At 41.6% G+C, this 15,059-nt stretch overlaps 1 protein-coding gene across 5 annotated transcripts in view; it reads right to left on the minus strand.

Annotated features, from left to right (window-relative positions):
* The window catches only part of LOC119659285 (E3 SUMO-protein ligase PIAS3), an 89,366-nt gene that overhangs the window by 57,683 nt on the left and 16,624 nt on the right, over nt 1-15,059 (minus strand). For 4 of the 5 annotated variants that reach the window (XR_005250335.1, XM_038067295.1, XM_038067296.1 and 1 more), the window contains exons 6-9: nt 14,875-15,003; nt 14,639-14,808; nt 14,437-14,564; nt 11,017-11,149 (exon numbers count right to left, since the gene is read on the minus strand). Coding sequence is in view for 4 of the 5 variants with exons in the window: in XM_038067295.1 (XP_037923223.1) it covers nt 11,017-11,149; nt 14,437-14,564; nt 14,639-14,808; nt 14,875-15,003 (560 nt within the window). In the remaining variant the exon portion in view is untranslated. Of the gene's footprint in view, nt 1-9,535; nt 10,732-11,016; nt 11,150-14,436; nt 14,565-14,638; nt 14,809-14,874; nt 15,004-15,059 lie in introns of those variants that run through there. The other variant, XM_038067298.1, reaches the window with a different exon arrangement.

Here is a 15,059-nt window from a genome sequence, read left to right on the forward strand (position 1 = left end):
GTCTGAGTGAAATTGTGTCTTTTTCTGGTTGCAACCTCTGAAGAGTGCGAACAGGTGTTATTATACTTAATAATTTCAAGTGTTTCACGTAGTGGTCATTAACACAGTGTTTTAGAGATTTCAAAATAAGTTGAAAATTTGAGACCAAGCTGCATTTTCGCCATATTTTATTCTTTTACTTTAGTAGTGGGACGAACCCAAATAAAGCCCGTGAAAAATTGTGTGAACTTTGCGGTGACAATATGAGTACTCCAAGAACAGGTCAGCGTCAAAACTTATTCAAGAAATTCCGCGTTAGGAATTTTGATATTAAAGATACTGCGCGGTCAGGTCAAACAGAAATTTGTACAGTGTGGATGTTGGTCGAACTGCAAAATTGGATCACTTTTTCCGAAAATCAGCAAGGAAGCGTCGTTGCAGTTGTGATGAGTTTTAAGCACTATCTTCGAAAATCGAATAATCAGCCGGGACAGTGATGTCAGTTGTCCGTCTAGAAGTTGCGATTTGACTCCATTAGACAGTTTTTGTGAGTCTCGTTAAGTGTTGCGCTCACCACCTAAAGACAATTTAGGCATTGTAACACGGAATTGTCAGTGGTGAGCTCAGTGGCGAAACATTCCGAAGCACACACACACACACGCAATGGGCAAATGATCGGGGGTGAATCGGTAAATTACCTGGCCGATCTGGTTGTTGAGTCGAAGGTGGAGCGGTAGATAGTCATCGAAGTTTGTTATTAGCCCCTCGTAAGAAAGCTACTTCCCCTCAACCTTCCCCAAAACTCGGAGTAAAAATAAGGGGAATTCTCCACTTTTATAATCTAAAGATACCAAGGGGCAAAACCTCGAATCCTTCAGCTCCACATGCGAGTTATGTATAACCAGACATCCGGTCCCATTAATTCTCATGATATCGAAATTCTATTAGATCAGGTAAAGCTGCACATGCCGGAAATGCGATCACAAGCAATAGGCAGGTGTAAAATGCAGACGCCACCATCAGCATTTTATACTAATAAATACGTCTGGTCATACATAGCAGGTGCGTAGTCATTTTAATTAACTTAAGAACGTAACTATGTCCGACGGTGTATCGATAACAAAATAAATAAAGTTTTTATCAAATTAGAAATTCGTGTACGTTATTTTGTACAGAGCGAAACGCGGAGTTTTTTCTTTTTTTTATTCGCTCGGCTACTTAATTATAAAACTCGCTTGGTCGAGCCGATATTTTTTACCATTTCTATCATAGTTTCACGTCCGCTTTGTTTGAAATTCATAGGACATCCTTTTTGTATTTCAAGTTTTGGTACGGACCCACGCATTGGTTTGTTGGTATATCATTTGTTGCCTTTTTATTTCCGAGCTCATATTTAATATCGCTGTTTTCCTTTCTGTTTCGCTGAGCCTTTTCCCGGGTGTTGTGGGTTTGTTGATGTCAATGATTTCCGATGTGGCCTGTTCCATTACTTTCGCTATGAACACTTTTGGATAGTAATTATTGTGTAGAACTCTGTAGACTTTGTGTGGAGTCCATTCATGGAATATCCAGTTTGTCGTTAGAAGTTTTATCTTTGTGTATTCCTTGCATACCTCTTCCTTTATATTTTCCGGATTGTTGGAGTGGAAATGTAGCATTCTATCCGAAGCTATATCCTTCTTATACCAATTGGTTATGACTGTTCTGCATTGATCTTGTCAAGGTCACTTCCAGGTAGCTTAGTGATCTGTATTCATCCTCGTATTCTATGGTGAGTTCTACTTTTCCTGGGTCAAGACTATCAAAGCCATGAGGAAAAAAGAAAACAAAGTCAGCTTCTATATCCCGGATAACAACAGAAAGAGGTTTTATACATGCCCAAAGGATCATATAGACAAACTACAAATATGGAATTGCATAGCAATTATAAAATGCATAGAATGCAACAACGTGTACGTAATGCTGGCAACAGGAAGGAAACCCCTAAACAAACAACTCAAGACAGAACACAATGTCATAACAGCACACAATAAATAAACCGGACACAAACTGGATATGAAAAAGATCACCACCATCACGATCCGAAGCAGACACACAGCCAATACCATGGCAGCCATAATAGCCAATAGGATAAGAATCACTGAACCAGAGAGACAACCCATCATCATCAGAAAAGAAGAACTGAGCAGAGGAATCCAGCACACAACGCTGCACCGACGACTAGAATTGACAATACAGAAACTCCACCGCAGCATACAAAATCAAGAGAAATATTTAAACTCATAAACTATAAAACCCTCCCCAAACCTAGAAAATAGTAATCTAACACGATTCTTACAAAACTCTTACAGAAAAAATGCAACAGCAACCAACCATCATGGACCTAGAAACCGCACAACATATAAATAGAAAAACCAAGGTAGAAAATAGGGATAAACTAAAAGCTCTCATAAAACAAAGTACAGGGAAAACAATCCACCTGCTAACCAGCAACAACCATGTGCGTGAGGAGCTAACATTCCTGGGGAAATGGAAAGAAACAAGGGAAGAAGGGGAAGGGCATAGCAACTCCTACGCACAGAAAGAGTACAGGGGACTACTTTTAAATAACTTCCAGACAAAAGTATCCCAGCTATTGTGGAATTTAAAGAGGATAAAATTGGAAGACTATCAATTGGCCACAATACAATTCCCTAAACTATCCTTCCACAATACTACGAATAGGGAAGCCATTAACATCGAATGGGGAGAAAACCACTCGCTAAGGCATCTAGATACCAACCTAGAAAGCAGAATCAGCAGACTAGCCGGAGGGATCAGGTACCATCAAAGGTACACACGGCTAGGCAACACGGGAGGGGGCGTAAAGAAAGCAACTGCTGCCGAAATCCTCGGCAAATTCAAGCTGAACAACAAGCAGCTTACCCTACTCCACCTTAAGTATATAAAACCACACTTGAGAACCCCTGTCAAAAGCGTACTCGGCGTTCTACAAAACTACCTCAAGGAAGAACAACTTGAGACTTTCCCCATATTAATGGCAAATCTAGCAACGTTTCTAGAAATGGCCAAACTTGCGGGCTACCGGGGCGATTATTATTACCTACAGGCGGCATATCCACCGAACAGTCTAGTAGGAAACAGTCACTGAACTGTTTGTCGATCTAGTCGTGAATAGCACGATGGACACTCTGACGGAAGTTTATAAGGTTGAATGGGTACTAGCCAGAGACATGGAACTCTTGCTGGTACTGTCACCACAGTATGCACACGGTATCCAATCCATCATCGAAATAAAGTGTGCCAAAATCTTCAAGTCATTCTTAACGTACAAAGAAAGGCAATTCAATCGGGCAAAGTTCGAAAAAAGAACTCTCCTCGAACAAGACATAAACTTTAGAGGGTTGGAAATTAAAATCAGGGCTAAAATTCCCAACAAAATTAGTCACAAAAACAATCAACAGGAAACCGCAAATAAAGCAAGTGAAACTTGGGAGTCGGAAATTGCCAGAAATACTACTTCCCCCCTCAACCTTCCCAAAACCTCGGAGTAAAAATAAGGGGATTCTCCACTTTTATAATCTAAAGATACCAAGGGGCAAAACCTCAAATCCTTCAGCTCCACATGCGAGTTATGTATAACCAGACATCCGGTCCCATTAATTCTCATGATATCGAAATTCTGTTAGATCAGGTAAAGCTGCACTGCTGGAAATGCGATCACAAGCATCATAGGCAGGTATAAAATGCAGAAGCCACTATCAGCACTTTATACTAATAAATACGTCTTGTCATACATAGCAGGTGCGTAGTCATATTAATTAATATCTTTCATCTCATTATAGATATCTAGAGTCAACAGCAACTTTGATGGACATTGGATCTGACTTGGAGGTCGTAGTTGCAGGTAAGTCAATATTGTGGTGATTTTTTGGAAAAAATAGTGAAGTGGATTTTCTGCTCACAGAATAATAATAAAATACCGGAGATGAAATCAGCCAGTTCACTTCCAGCGCTCGACCAAGACGGTCATATCGTCAGTAGTGAAAGATGTCAGTGAATCTAGACCCGCGACACGCGTGCGCGACTCGGTTAATTCTGAAATTTGTGAAAACAATTGAAACGTGAGATTTTTTTTTTTAGCAGACAATTTTAGTGGTTTCGGTTGTGAGAATCTGTGATAGGACACACGAATGAGTGCGCCGGAAACTGACGGGTTCACTAAGGTGACCCGGAAGAAGAGGCGTAAGACTACGGACAGCCCGACTAGCGACAACCAGCCGCTAAACTCCGACGACGGAACGGAGACCGCGTCGGAAGTTACGCTCTCAAGTGACTGCGAGTCCGACTCGCCGACTAGCTCAGACGAGACAGTCCGAAGTGCCGTATCCGTCACCGAGATCCGCGAGTCGGTCGCTCTGCGCAAGCAGAACAAGCTGCTACTGAAGCAGCTTAAGGAGGCCCGCGCTGAGAACCGGCATCTGGCGGCCGTCATCGAGTCGCTGGAGGCCACAATCACCCGGACCTTCGGGACTTCCGGCGCCTGCCGCGCCAACAGCGCCTGCCACGCCAACAGCGACTTCCGAGGTGATGGACACCACCACCGAGGAACCAACACCGGCACCACTCGCCCTACCATCCGGGTCAAGCCTGGCAGCGTTCCCGACCCTCGGCGAAATGAAGAAGCGGCAGCCCGCCGTCGTCCCGAAACCGCCAGCACCAAAGCCGCACCAACAACAACAACCGAGGCCAGCAACTGCAGCCCCCGGAAAAAAGGAGGTAAGTCGAAAGATTCCTCCATTAGTAGTAGTCGAAGACGTGGCTACTTTCAAAGTCACTAAGGCAAATATATCCCGCGCCCTCCCCAACAACTACCTGATAAAGTGTAGTGTACTGTACTACAAGCTATCGCAATAATATTACCGTGCACTGTAAGCTATCAAATCGTAAACATTCATTCCAACCCGCGTCATCATCAAAACAATAAATTACGTAATCGAGTAAACAAAACTTTACAAGATATCATTCCAAGGTACTTGAACTCGATACGACCTAGAAATAAATATTCTAAAAAACGCCAGTGTGAATAAATCACATGCATTGCATTTCTTGCATGCATTTCTAGCTCGAATAAAATGTGTGCATATGGATATGAGTAATGCATATGCACACGGAATGAAATGTGAGATTTGAGAGCACGCGCCTCATGAGAATTATTAGTAAGTGCAGTGTTCGAAGTAATTTGGTGTTGAATTACTTTCGAACCAATTTAGGTCAATATTGTTGTTGGTAGATTTAGAGTTATTTTAGGTTTAAGAAATTGTATAAAAGAGAATGAAAAGATACAATATACGTTCTTATTGATTCTAACTTTGGGCAGTTTACTTTCTGCATGCCGTATCCTCGCGGCAAGGTATAGAACATAAGATACCAGTAGTAACCACGGCAAGTGTTCAGGGATGAACATATTGCCATTCTATCTGCGGTCTCACCGCTTCGTTAGGTAAGGAACATTAAATTCCTTTAGTTCCTTTTTCACTGTCGAACTCTCTCGCTAGCTCCCTACCAGCATCTGAGGATAACTCAGACGGCTCCATCAACAGCTCTACTACCCTGCAACCTTCAACATCACTAGGCGATCCATCCATCAAACGTTTATTATTACATGGCGATCCTGCCATCCAACTTTTATTATTACAAACTAGAGCCCCGAGGCTCGACACACTTGATTAGTTGCTTTCCATAAGGATAGATAATTGCTATACAGCGATATCTTTCCTGAGCAATTCCTGTGTCATTTAGACCAACGGCAGACTGCTGCTGATTGTAGCTTCCGCAGATTGTTGCGGAGTTAGGAATCCAAAAAGAAGGTTTTAATTTTTAATAAAAGTTATAATTCTAAAGTAACTTATGTAGCTCTTCTTATTTCACTAATTATAAATTCACGATGTCGACTTCTCTTCCCTACAATGTAAATGCTCTTGTAGAAGATTGCGAAATTCATAACTTAATGCTGTTATCAGAATATACTATTTATAGCATCAATTTACCATGCTTGCTAGGCATCGCCTTGTGCTGGACAACTTCCATATTTGCAGTAATAAATGGCCTTATAGAAAATTGTGAAATCCATATCTTAAAGCTATTATATAATTAGAAATCTTATTTATAATATCAATTTACGATCGTTCATAGATGGATATTATTCACAACTAGAAGTCCTATTCATCTAAAGTAATAAAATACCAGACGGAAAATTGCAAAATCGATACCAAATAAATGGTCTTTATTAATATTTTAATTGAGATAAAGCGCTACCCTTGTAGAGTCAATATTAAAGTACCTCTTACGTGACCATAGCTATCAAATTTTGTATTTTTCTATTTTCCTGAAGCAAACGCTATATAAATCGGGTATAATCTTTACAGTTATGTAGACATTCGTTGAACCTGGTACAGACAACGCATTTAATAGAAGAGATGATAAGTGGCTTTGTTTTCAAAAACATATATTTTCTCTCAGGATATAGCAGTCCTCAATGAAATCAGCCAAGAGGACTTTGATAACCTTCTCACAACTACCATGTTGGTGGAAGGCAAAGAGTATAAAATAAGGGAATTCAAACTGCAGGATACTAAGTATTGCACACGACTGAACCTCCGCACAATCTTCCACGAAAAATAAACCTGCCCGGCAACACCACAACATCTCATGTTCATAATCTCAGCCAATCAGCAGCAGGCAGCCATGACTCTAGCAATCGAACACGTCCCACCCAGCCAACCAGCAGCAAGCAACCATCGCCATCACGATCGAAAACCTGTCTTATCCATTTCCTATTTGTGCAATGAGTTTATTCCCCCATACGAATTCAAGCTATGCGCTGGGAGTCGAATCTCCTGTGTATAGTCTTCTTGACCCTGGTCTTCATTGAAAAAAACATGAAGATGCGCGAGAGTCGCGAGCCACTTTGGCGCCGACGAATTGAGCGCCAATAGTCATCTGCAGAGATGTTTCTAGGCTTCTGTGGGGCTAGAACAATACGAGGACGTCATCGAAGGCTGAACGTCCGGGCGGGGCCATGGTCAATAGCTGCTTCTGGTGTTGTTTACGGAAGGTCAGTGCAAATTTTTGTTATATAATTACTGGCATCGATTTCCGGACGCAAAGGTGCTGACGGAATAGGTGAAGTGATACGTTGATTCGATCAATTGAGAGTAGGGTGTTTTGGAATGGCCGGGCGCGCAGAAACAAGTCTTCACCTAGACCTAAGGCAGGACGTTAGTGTTCGAAAAAATGAAAAAAATTTGGGAAAAAAAAAACTCGACAGCGTTACCTGGGGAAAACTATTATCTAACGAATGAACTTTGATTTTTTGATTTCAGATGATCCAGCACTAAGTTATGAGGGGCACCGCAATTCAACTTTTTTTCGAGACACGTCCGAACAATTGCTGCCATTGCCGTATTTTTTAATATTTCTTTGTAAAAATTTGATGAAACATTCTTCGAATGTCATACTTTAATGTACCATTGGTTGAGTAAATAGATTTTAACTGTGTCGTTAGAAAAAAAATCACAAAAACATGGCTTTTTTTGTACGATTTGACCTTACCAATAAAATGGTGTCTCTTGTTTTCCAATCGCACATTTTTGTTAATTACTGTTAACTGTAGTAATTTTCGACCGTTGTTTCTGAACGTAGTCCATTTTAATTAGTGTAAACCCATTTGCATAATAAAATCTTCTATGAGATTACTAGAACAGTCAACAATTCACTTGGTTGGCGTTTTAGCTGCTTTTTCACAAAAAACGAAACTACACAGTCGAACTGTTAACCGCCTCGAGGCAAAGTGTGGAACTTGTCAAACTTGTCAGTGTCAATTCGATTTGTCAGTTAGTGTTTGTTTTGTGTTCAGCGTGTTTACGACAATATATTACTTGAGAAAAGAAATTTGATAAGGCAAAACAAACCTTGGTCCAAGGTCAAGTAAGGAATTTATTAAAGTGAAATGAATGAATGGATATCACCTACAAATTGTAGTGTCCGCGGCTGCGCTACGGGAGCGGAATCTCATTCGGCTCTTTCTTAATTAATTTGCTTAAATAATGCATTTAATAGTACGCAATTACCCTAATATTCGCCGCAGATTGCACATTATTGCGCATGCGCATGTTGCCGCAACATGAACTGAAAGAGTTCAGTTCAAGGCAACCTAGCGGTGCTGGGGAAAAAGGCGAGAGGCCGAAGGCCGGGGGAGTCTGTTTTTTGAACTGTTGGCGGGTGAATTAGGAGTGTTTGGAACTGTTGGTGGGTAAATTAGGAGGTTTTTGAACTGTTGGCGGGTGAATTAGGAGGACCGTTTTTTTTGGCGGGAGATTGTGAAAAAAGTGAAATGAACAGGGTGCGTGACTTTTCTTTTCCCCCAAGATTTCGATTGAGGAATTGTTGAAGAAAGAAAGCAAAAAAAGGGAATTAGTAATTCTTGCGTAATTTGAGGACTCTTTTCCTCCTCGCTCCCGCAGAGCCTCTACAAGGGACATCCTCAAAAATGACAAATTGGCCTGAGGATGTCAAGGAAGAGTGGGAGCCTCAGGGGCCGCGCCTCATTCAAGATCTGAGGCGGAAGAGGCAATAATCGGGGCTGTGATCCGTCGTGGATTTTCCCCTCCTTGATTGCGGCACTCGGGTCCGGAGACCACGGACTCCACGCACGCGATAGATTTTCCAATTTTAGTTCGCGTTCTGGTTGCTATTCGATAGGCCGTCGCGAATTCCCTAGTATTGTCTATTTTGGAATTCGATGCGGACACACGCATCGGAATAGGCACGTTGATTTTGTAGTAAAGAAGCGTGAGGGATCAAAGCGTTCAAAGGACTCCCCCCGGACCTTCACGGTCAACTTAATTTTTTTTAGGTTTCTGGGATAGCTCTGCCCTCTAGGTCGCTGTCGGCCACTTAGGATGATCGCTCTGATCATTCTACCAGTTAGAGGTAAATCTCGTCTCTAACGATTATATTCTTGCAATAACTACGTCAGCACATTAAATTCAGGCCATTAACTCCTGAATTTATGTTAAGAAATCATTTTTGAACATGAAAAGAGGGACGAAAACGTCTACGGTTTCTTACCAGAGTAGAGGCAAATCTTCAGACGCTGCTTCACCTCTGCCCTGGGACCAGCGTGACCGAAGCGGGTACCAGTTGTTGTACGCCCCCTTCTTCTTTTCATTTTTGAACTTTGGGTGTTAACTCAAAAAGAGGAATCAGTGGACCATAAAGAGTGGGAGTAAGTTGCTCTTCATTTGATCCGGTCCGACATTAAATGGATGCGGACATAGGACTCCTCAATCCCCAAAAAGAAATTGTCTAGCTCCGGCAAGTTTTGGCCCGAATTATGGGCGGATTTACGCTAAATATAATTCATATCCTTCTTGTGTTTCACGAATTATAAAAGGGGAGCGTACAAACACCTGCGAGCCGCTTTGGTCACCCTGCTCCCAGGGCAGAGGTGAGGCAGCATCTGAGGATTTGCCTTTGATCTGGTAAGAAACCGTAGCCGCCTTCGTACCTCTTTTCATTTTTGAACTTTGGGTGTTAACCCCAAAAAAGGAGATCTGTGGACTATAAAAGGGGGAGCGAGTTGCTCTCCATTTGGTCCGGTCCGACATTAAATTGATGCAGACTTAGGACTCCTCAATCCCTAAAGAGAAATTATTTTTGAACTCCAATATTGATTTTAGAATAAAAACATTAGATAGAAATATAATACGAGTTTATTATATAAACATAAATTGAAACGAAGCAACGACCGAAAAACCCATTCGGGAGGAATCACCCTATTTCTCCCTCCTTCTCGATAGGTTTAACCGTGTTTTCTGATCTTTTGTACTGTACAGTCGAATGATTTTTTTTTACGAACGACACAAATGGTCGTAAGTGATTACAACAAATATGATCCTCACTTTTTTATCTATGATATGTTTGTGTACAATATATATTAAACCGTTCTTTTATAAAATTTCCATGCGGCTCCAAATGCAACACACGGCTGTAAAGTAGATTTAGCAATGCAGCACCTCTTGCCGCACGTGCTCGGGAATGTGTTAAAAAAAAAAACCGCAGATACAAAAACTAAACGTCCTTTCACTTTATTATATTTTTTCTATCGTACTGTTCCGCAAAATTCGATTATGTGATGCAAGTACTTTTCCATCGCGTCGTAATTTATCCATTCGCTATTCGACAATTGATTTCAAGTGCCATAATGACATCAAATCGACAAAACTTCACCTTCATGTGAGTGGGGTATTCTTTCGCTTTTCCACTCAAAGAAAGTGATTGCAAAACAAAAGCATAGCTATTCAGTAAGATTGAGATACAAGCCTGCATTTTTGTCAGAAATTGCATTGAAAAATAAAAAAAAAAATCCTCCGTTTCAAATCTATTCATCGCAAAGCAGCGATCTAGATGATTTGCAAGTTCTATAATATTTTCTCTAAATAATTCGATGTCCCAAGAACTCCTCCTTTTGGAGCGTCATATCAGATCGTCAGATAAATGAAAAATTCGAGATAGCATACGACTACATAACTCTAGAAATCGTGAAATACAGAAAAAGCTCCTGAAGATGTTTGTCCTCGTTGAATGATTGTAAAATTTCCGTTATCTTTTATCTAATTACATGAACTTATGTCTCTAAACATCATTTCTTTCCGCTTTTCAATTGTTGCTTGAAATAAACAGTTATCGCTAGGAAAGGAAACAAAAAAATTGTGTGGTTCATCTCTTAATAAAAAGGAAAGCCTAATTGAAATGTATCTGGCGTTTGATTATGTACATGTAAAAAGGATATATCTTATTTGTTCATGTTCTCTTATTTCCTGTTTTGATTTTCTTTTAAATAAACTTATAAACTCATTAAATAAATATGTAAACGTTACGAGAACCTTCCGAATTAATTCCTAGATCTAATCGTGTGTGTCTAGTCTATACTGGATTTTTAATACATTGTAATAGAATTGTTTTCCAACGTACCGTTTTGTTTTGTTTTCGTCGACGTCACTGCCGATGTTTTTTGTTGTCCGTTGCCAACCGATGTTGGTGCTTTGGTTGTTGTTTTACGTTTTAACGGTAAATCATCGTCGGAATCACTTAACGTTAAATCCACCTAAAAGGAAAGACCAGGCAATTAGTTCAGTCGTCGAATTATTACTTTTTTCTTACGTATATCTGCATGGCTTCTGGGTGACTTGGCCTGATTATGCTTAAGTTTGAGTTTGTATAATTAAACAAGTCCTCACACCGTCTTCAGATAGGCTGGACGTAGCTTAATCCAACCGACGGGGACGTGTAGATAGGCTCCCACTGCTGGTCATATTTTAGGGGCAAGCGCATCTGCCGGGGAATGGACCAAAGCAAAAGTCTGGGGATCGCCTCCCTGCACTGGAAAATGTGTTGATAGGACCTGAAGCCAAAATGGAATAGCAGACGCTGAGGGCTGCGTGACCAAGAGGGAACTTAGTCCCTTGTATGCGGATTCTGATCATCTTGGGCACTTTCAGTTTCAGTTAAGACTCTTGCCCGGGCTAGCTAGAGTGGATATTTTTCACAGATTGTTTGTGAATTGATGGGTTGATACCAAGCGGATCATCGGAGGATAATCTGCTGGTATCCATCCATGAGACAAGCTATCGAATACAGTGCAGCCGTGGCACCGCTGTATTGAAACCAATAGCGATGAACGAGGCTGCATACAAACTAACAGTTCCCAGTCTGGTAACCAATGTCGTCGAACTGGACGTAGCGACCACCGACATCACACTTACTACAAAACTATCGCGGTGACCGGTCTCTCAAGGAGCAATCGCCGACAAAAATGTCGACGAAAAGCCTCCCAAAACGCCCTGGAGTTTTCATCAAGAGCCAGTACCAGAAAATCATTCATATTCTAAGCAAGACTGCTAGGAATAGAGGCAGGTATTGTCGACGAGCGGAATGAAAAGGACCTCGCTAAATACTAGGCTATTGCCAAGGAATACAACAACAATCGCCTGGAAAACCAATAGAAGACGAAACCTAGTCGCGAACCGGAAGCTAGGAAGTATGATTTCCACCTGACTTTCTAATATGTTGCCTCTTATTAAAGCCTATATTAATGCAAAATTTTACGGGTTTAGGATGAACTTAAGAGGGATCTGGTGGGTAGTTTCTGAGAATAGCCCTTTAATTTAAGTGACCCTTTAATGACCTCCTCACTCCCCCATTTCGCAATTGGCTTCGTGCTCGACATACTTGGCGGTTTTTGAGAGGGAGCAAGCGAACTCCCAGGCGTTGACATACTTCGACCGCAATGTGTGGCGGACAACTTTGCCAACGTAGCACCAAATGCTAAAAGTGATTTAGATTTGGAGAACGAGGAGTTCAAGCGAACCAATACCTTGCCAAGAACACCAATAACGATGCCAAAAAATGATGGAATGAAAGGAAATCGCTGGCCCATGAAGACAGTTTCGGCACCCACCGCATCTGTCCAAGGATACTCCAAGATCAAGGGATTGACTCATTCAGGAGAAACTCTTTAATTCTCTGATCTCCAGCAATGCCTAAAACTACAATAAGTCTGGAAAGCACCTTAAATGCCAAAGATAACAGAGTGTTTAAAAAGGGTGATCCGAGTAGAACTCATAGAAAACAGAGCCCTGACATGGAGGAGTTACCCTTCATGGCAGTGGGGCATCGGCAACCGAAGCCAAACCTAAGGGAATCGAAAATGTAGTGCGATTTCCACCAAACTTGGTAGGACCAAGCTCTATATTATAGCCTACATTGTGGTGCTAGGATGAAATTAAGGGGGTCTCGCAGTCAATTACTGAAAATTCGAGTAATATACCATTATTAACTGTATTTGAAGGGATACCGGGATGTAAGATAGCCACCATACAGTGGCATTTTGACTTTTTTTTAGATTTTTCAGTTGGGCAGTTTCTGAGAATAGCCCCGTTGAATAAATGATCACCAACCCCCCTCCCCCCTTCCAACAAATGTCAAAACTAAGACCAGCTCTGGAAAGTACTAACCGAGGCCTTTCATTTGATACCCGGCATGACTGTATTTGGTGAAAAAAAATGTACACGCTCCTTTTGGATGATGGGGACCCCCGTTAAATTCGACGTAAAAAGATGTAATTCACCGTATGCGTGAGCGTTCGCAGTTCCCAGCTTTCCACCAACTACCCACGCAAGCGGTCGTGGCTGGGCTACTGTCAGAACATTGAAAACACCAGCGATTCTGCGAAACTCAGTAAAATTCTGGCAATGGGACACATGAGCGCATTCTTGCTTTAAAAGCCGGAAGGCTTACGAACAAAACCTTCTAGTGAGAGCTTGGAGCCCACTTCGCCGCAAGCGGGAAGCTCCGAGTCAGTACCTTGCTGCATCGATAGTTACCAGAGATAAAATCAGCTGGGCTATAAACACCTTCTTCATATATAGATCTTCAGGCCCACATGACACAATGCTAGTCATGCTTCAGAAACTACAACAAAGGGGTTTGCCATAGTTACTAGGAATTTACCGGAGTTGTACATTGTATATCGTATCGCATTCAAGACGACTAAATACAGAAGGAACAAATCAAATGTATTGGTGGGACGAAATGACATTGCATATTCGCTAAGGACAAGGTAGCTAACTGATCCGTAGCCTTGTGGTTTATGTGGGTGTGTCGATGGCGCCTAGATGGTCCCTCTTGTGTGTTTCAATCAATGCGACGGGAAGCGAATCTTCCGTGTTTAGACCTCTTGACTACACTCCTGGAGATACTCGCACGTGGTTTTCATTAAGAGAGCAAGCAGGCGTGATTATAAATCAGCTTCACCTCTTTCGAGTTGAAAGCTCTAAAACACCTCCTTGGACATCCACCTACAGGCAATATACCCTAGTTTCGTTCCTGGATATAAAGATTAGACGTTCGTGTGTCGAACTGAACTGAATAATCAACGCCTGCCTATGGACGCATCAGATCTTTGGTGCCGATGTTCTCCAGTTGCGACGGGTAGCTTCACATTCACTAACGGAAATCTTGCAATACGTTAACGAATCCGAAATATTCTGTTAAATGGGGATGGTGAGTACAATGGGTCAACACGGCCTGAGTGCTCAGAAGCTGTAGCCTCTACCCCATCACACATACAAACAGCCTCCCGACCTCATTTGTTCAGGTTCAAGTCCCGGATTTGTGATGTCCTGCTATTGAAGGCTTATCACTTGCATAGTATTAAATGTGATAATAACTTAAACAGAAGCACATGCCTATTGGAATTCAAAGAAGGAAATAACAGTTCGAGGCGATAGAAACCATACGTTCTACAAAGAAGTGCGTAGGAGACATTAACGTCTAGTGATAACTAGGCGTACAAACATGGGCGAAGGGAAGAAGGTAACGAAAAAGACTCACCGTATCACTGGTAGTTGTAGATGTGGGTTCGTTATTTGTGGAACTGGGTTCAGTGCTAGATGGTTGTTGATTAATGCTTGCTAGCGATTTGGGAATGATCTTCTGATCAGGTTCCGTTGTTATTACTTCTGCAATTGAAAAAAAAACTCGGATGTGTGTATACTACACAAGACGAAAAAATCGAAAAAAGCGACTATCTTACCTAAGTCATCCGAAATGACTTCAACTTTGTGATGAACATGTTTGCTGGGCGTATCCAACACTTGACTTTCACTGCGCATCACATGCGTACTCCACGAACCATCTTTATGCAGTTGAATTTCATTATCGTCACCAGTTAACAGTGGAGACACTAACACTTCTTGGAAATATCTAAGAATGAATTTTGAAGGTTTAGAACAGAAGTAAGGAAAATTAACGTAACGCAATGAAACTTACCCATCAATTACGAGAGTTTCATATACAGCGGGCTTATCACAAACAGGACAGTTCCATGTCGGTTTACGTTCATTCATTTGAAGATATAATAATGCATCGAAGCATTGTAGATGAGAGCAAGTTGATGCTCTGAAATGAAAATACGTAAACAGTCACTTGAAGTTATCTGAAGCCAGAAAGTCGGC

This window comes from Hermetia illucens, chromosome 6 (genome assembly GCF_905115235.1).
Source record: "Hermetia illucens chromosome 6, iHerIll2.2.curated.20191125, whole genome shotgun sequence".
NCBI lineage: Eukaryota > Metazoa > Arthropoda > Insecta > Diptera > Stratiomyidae > Hermetia > Hermetia illucens.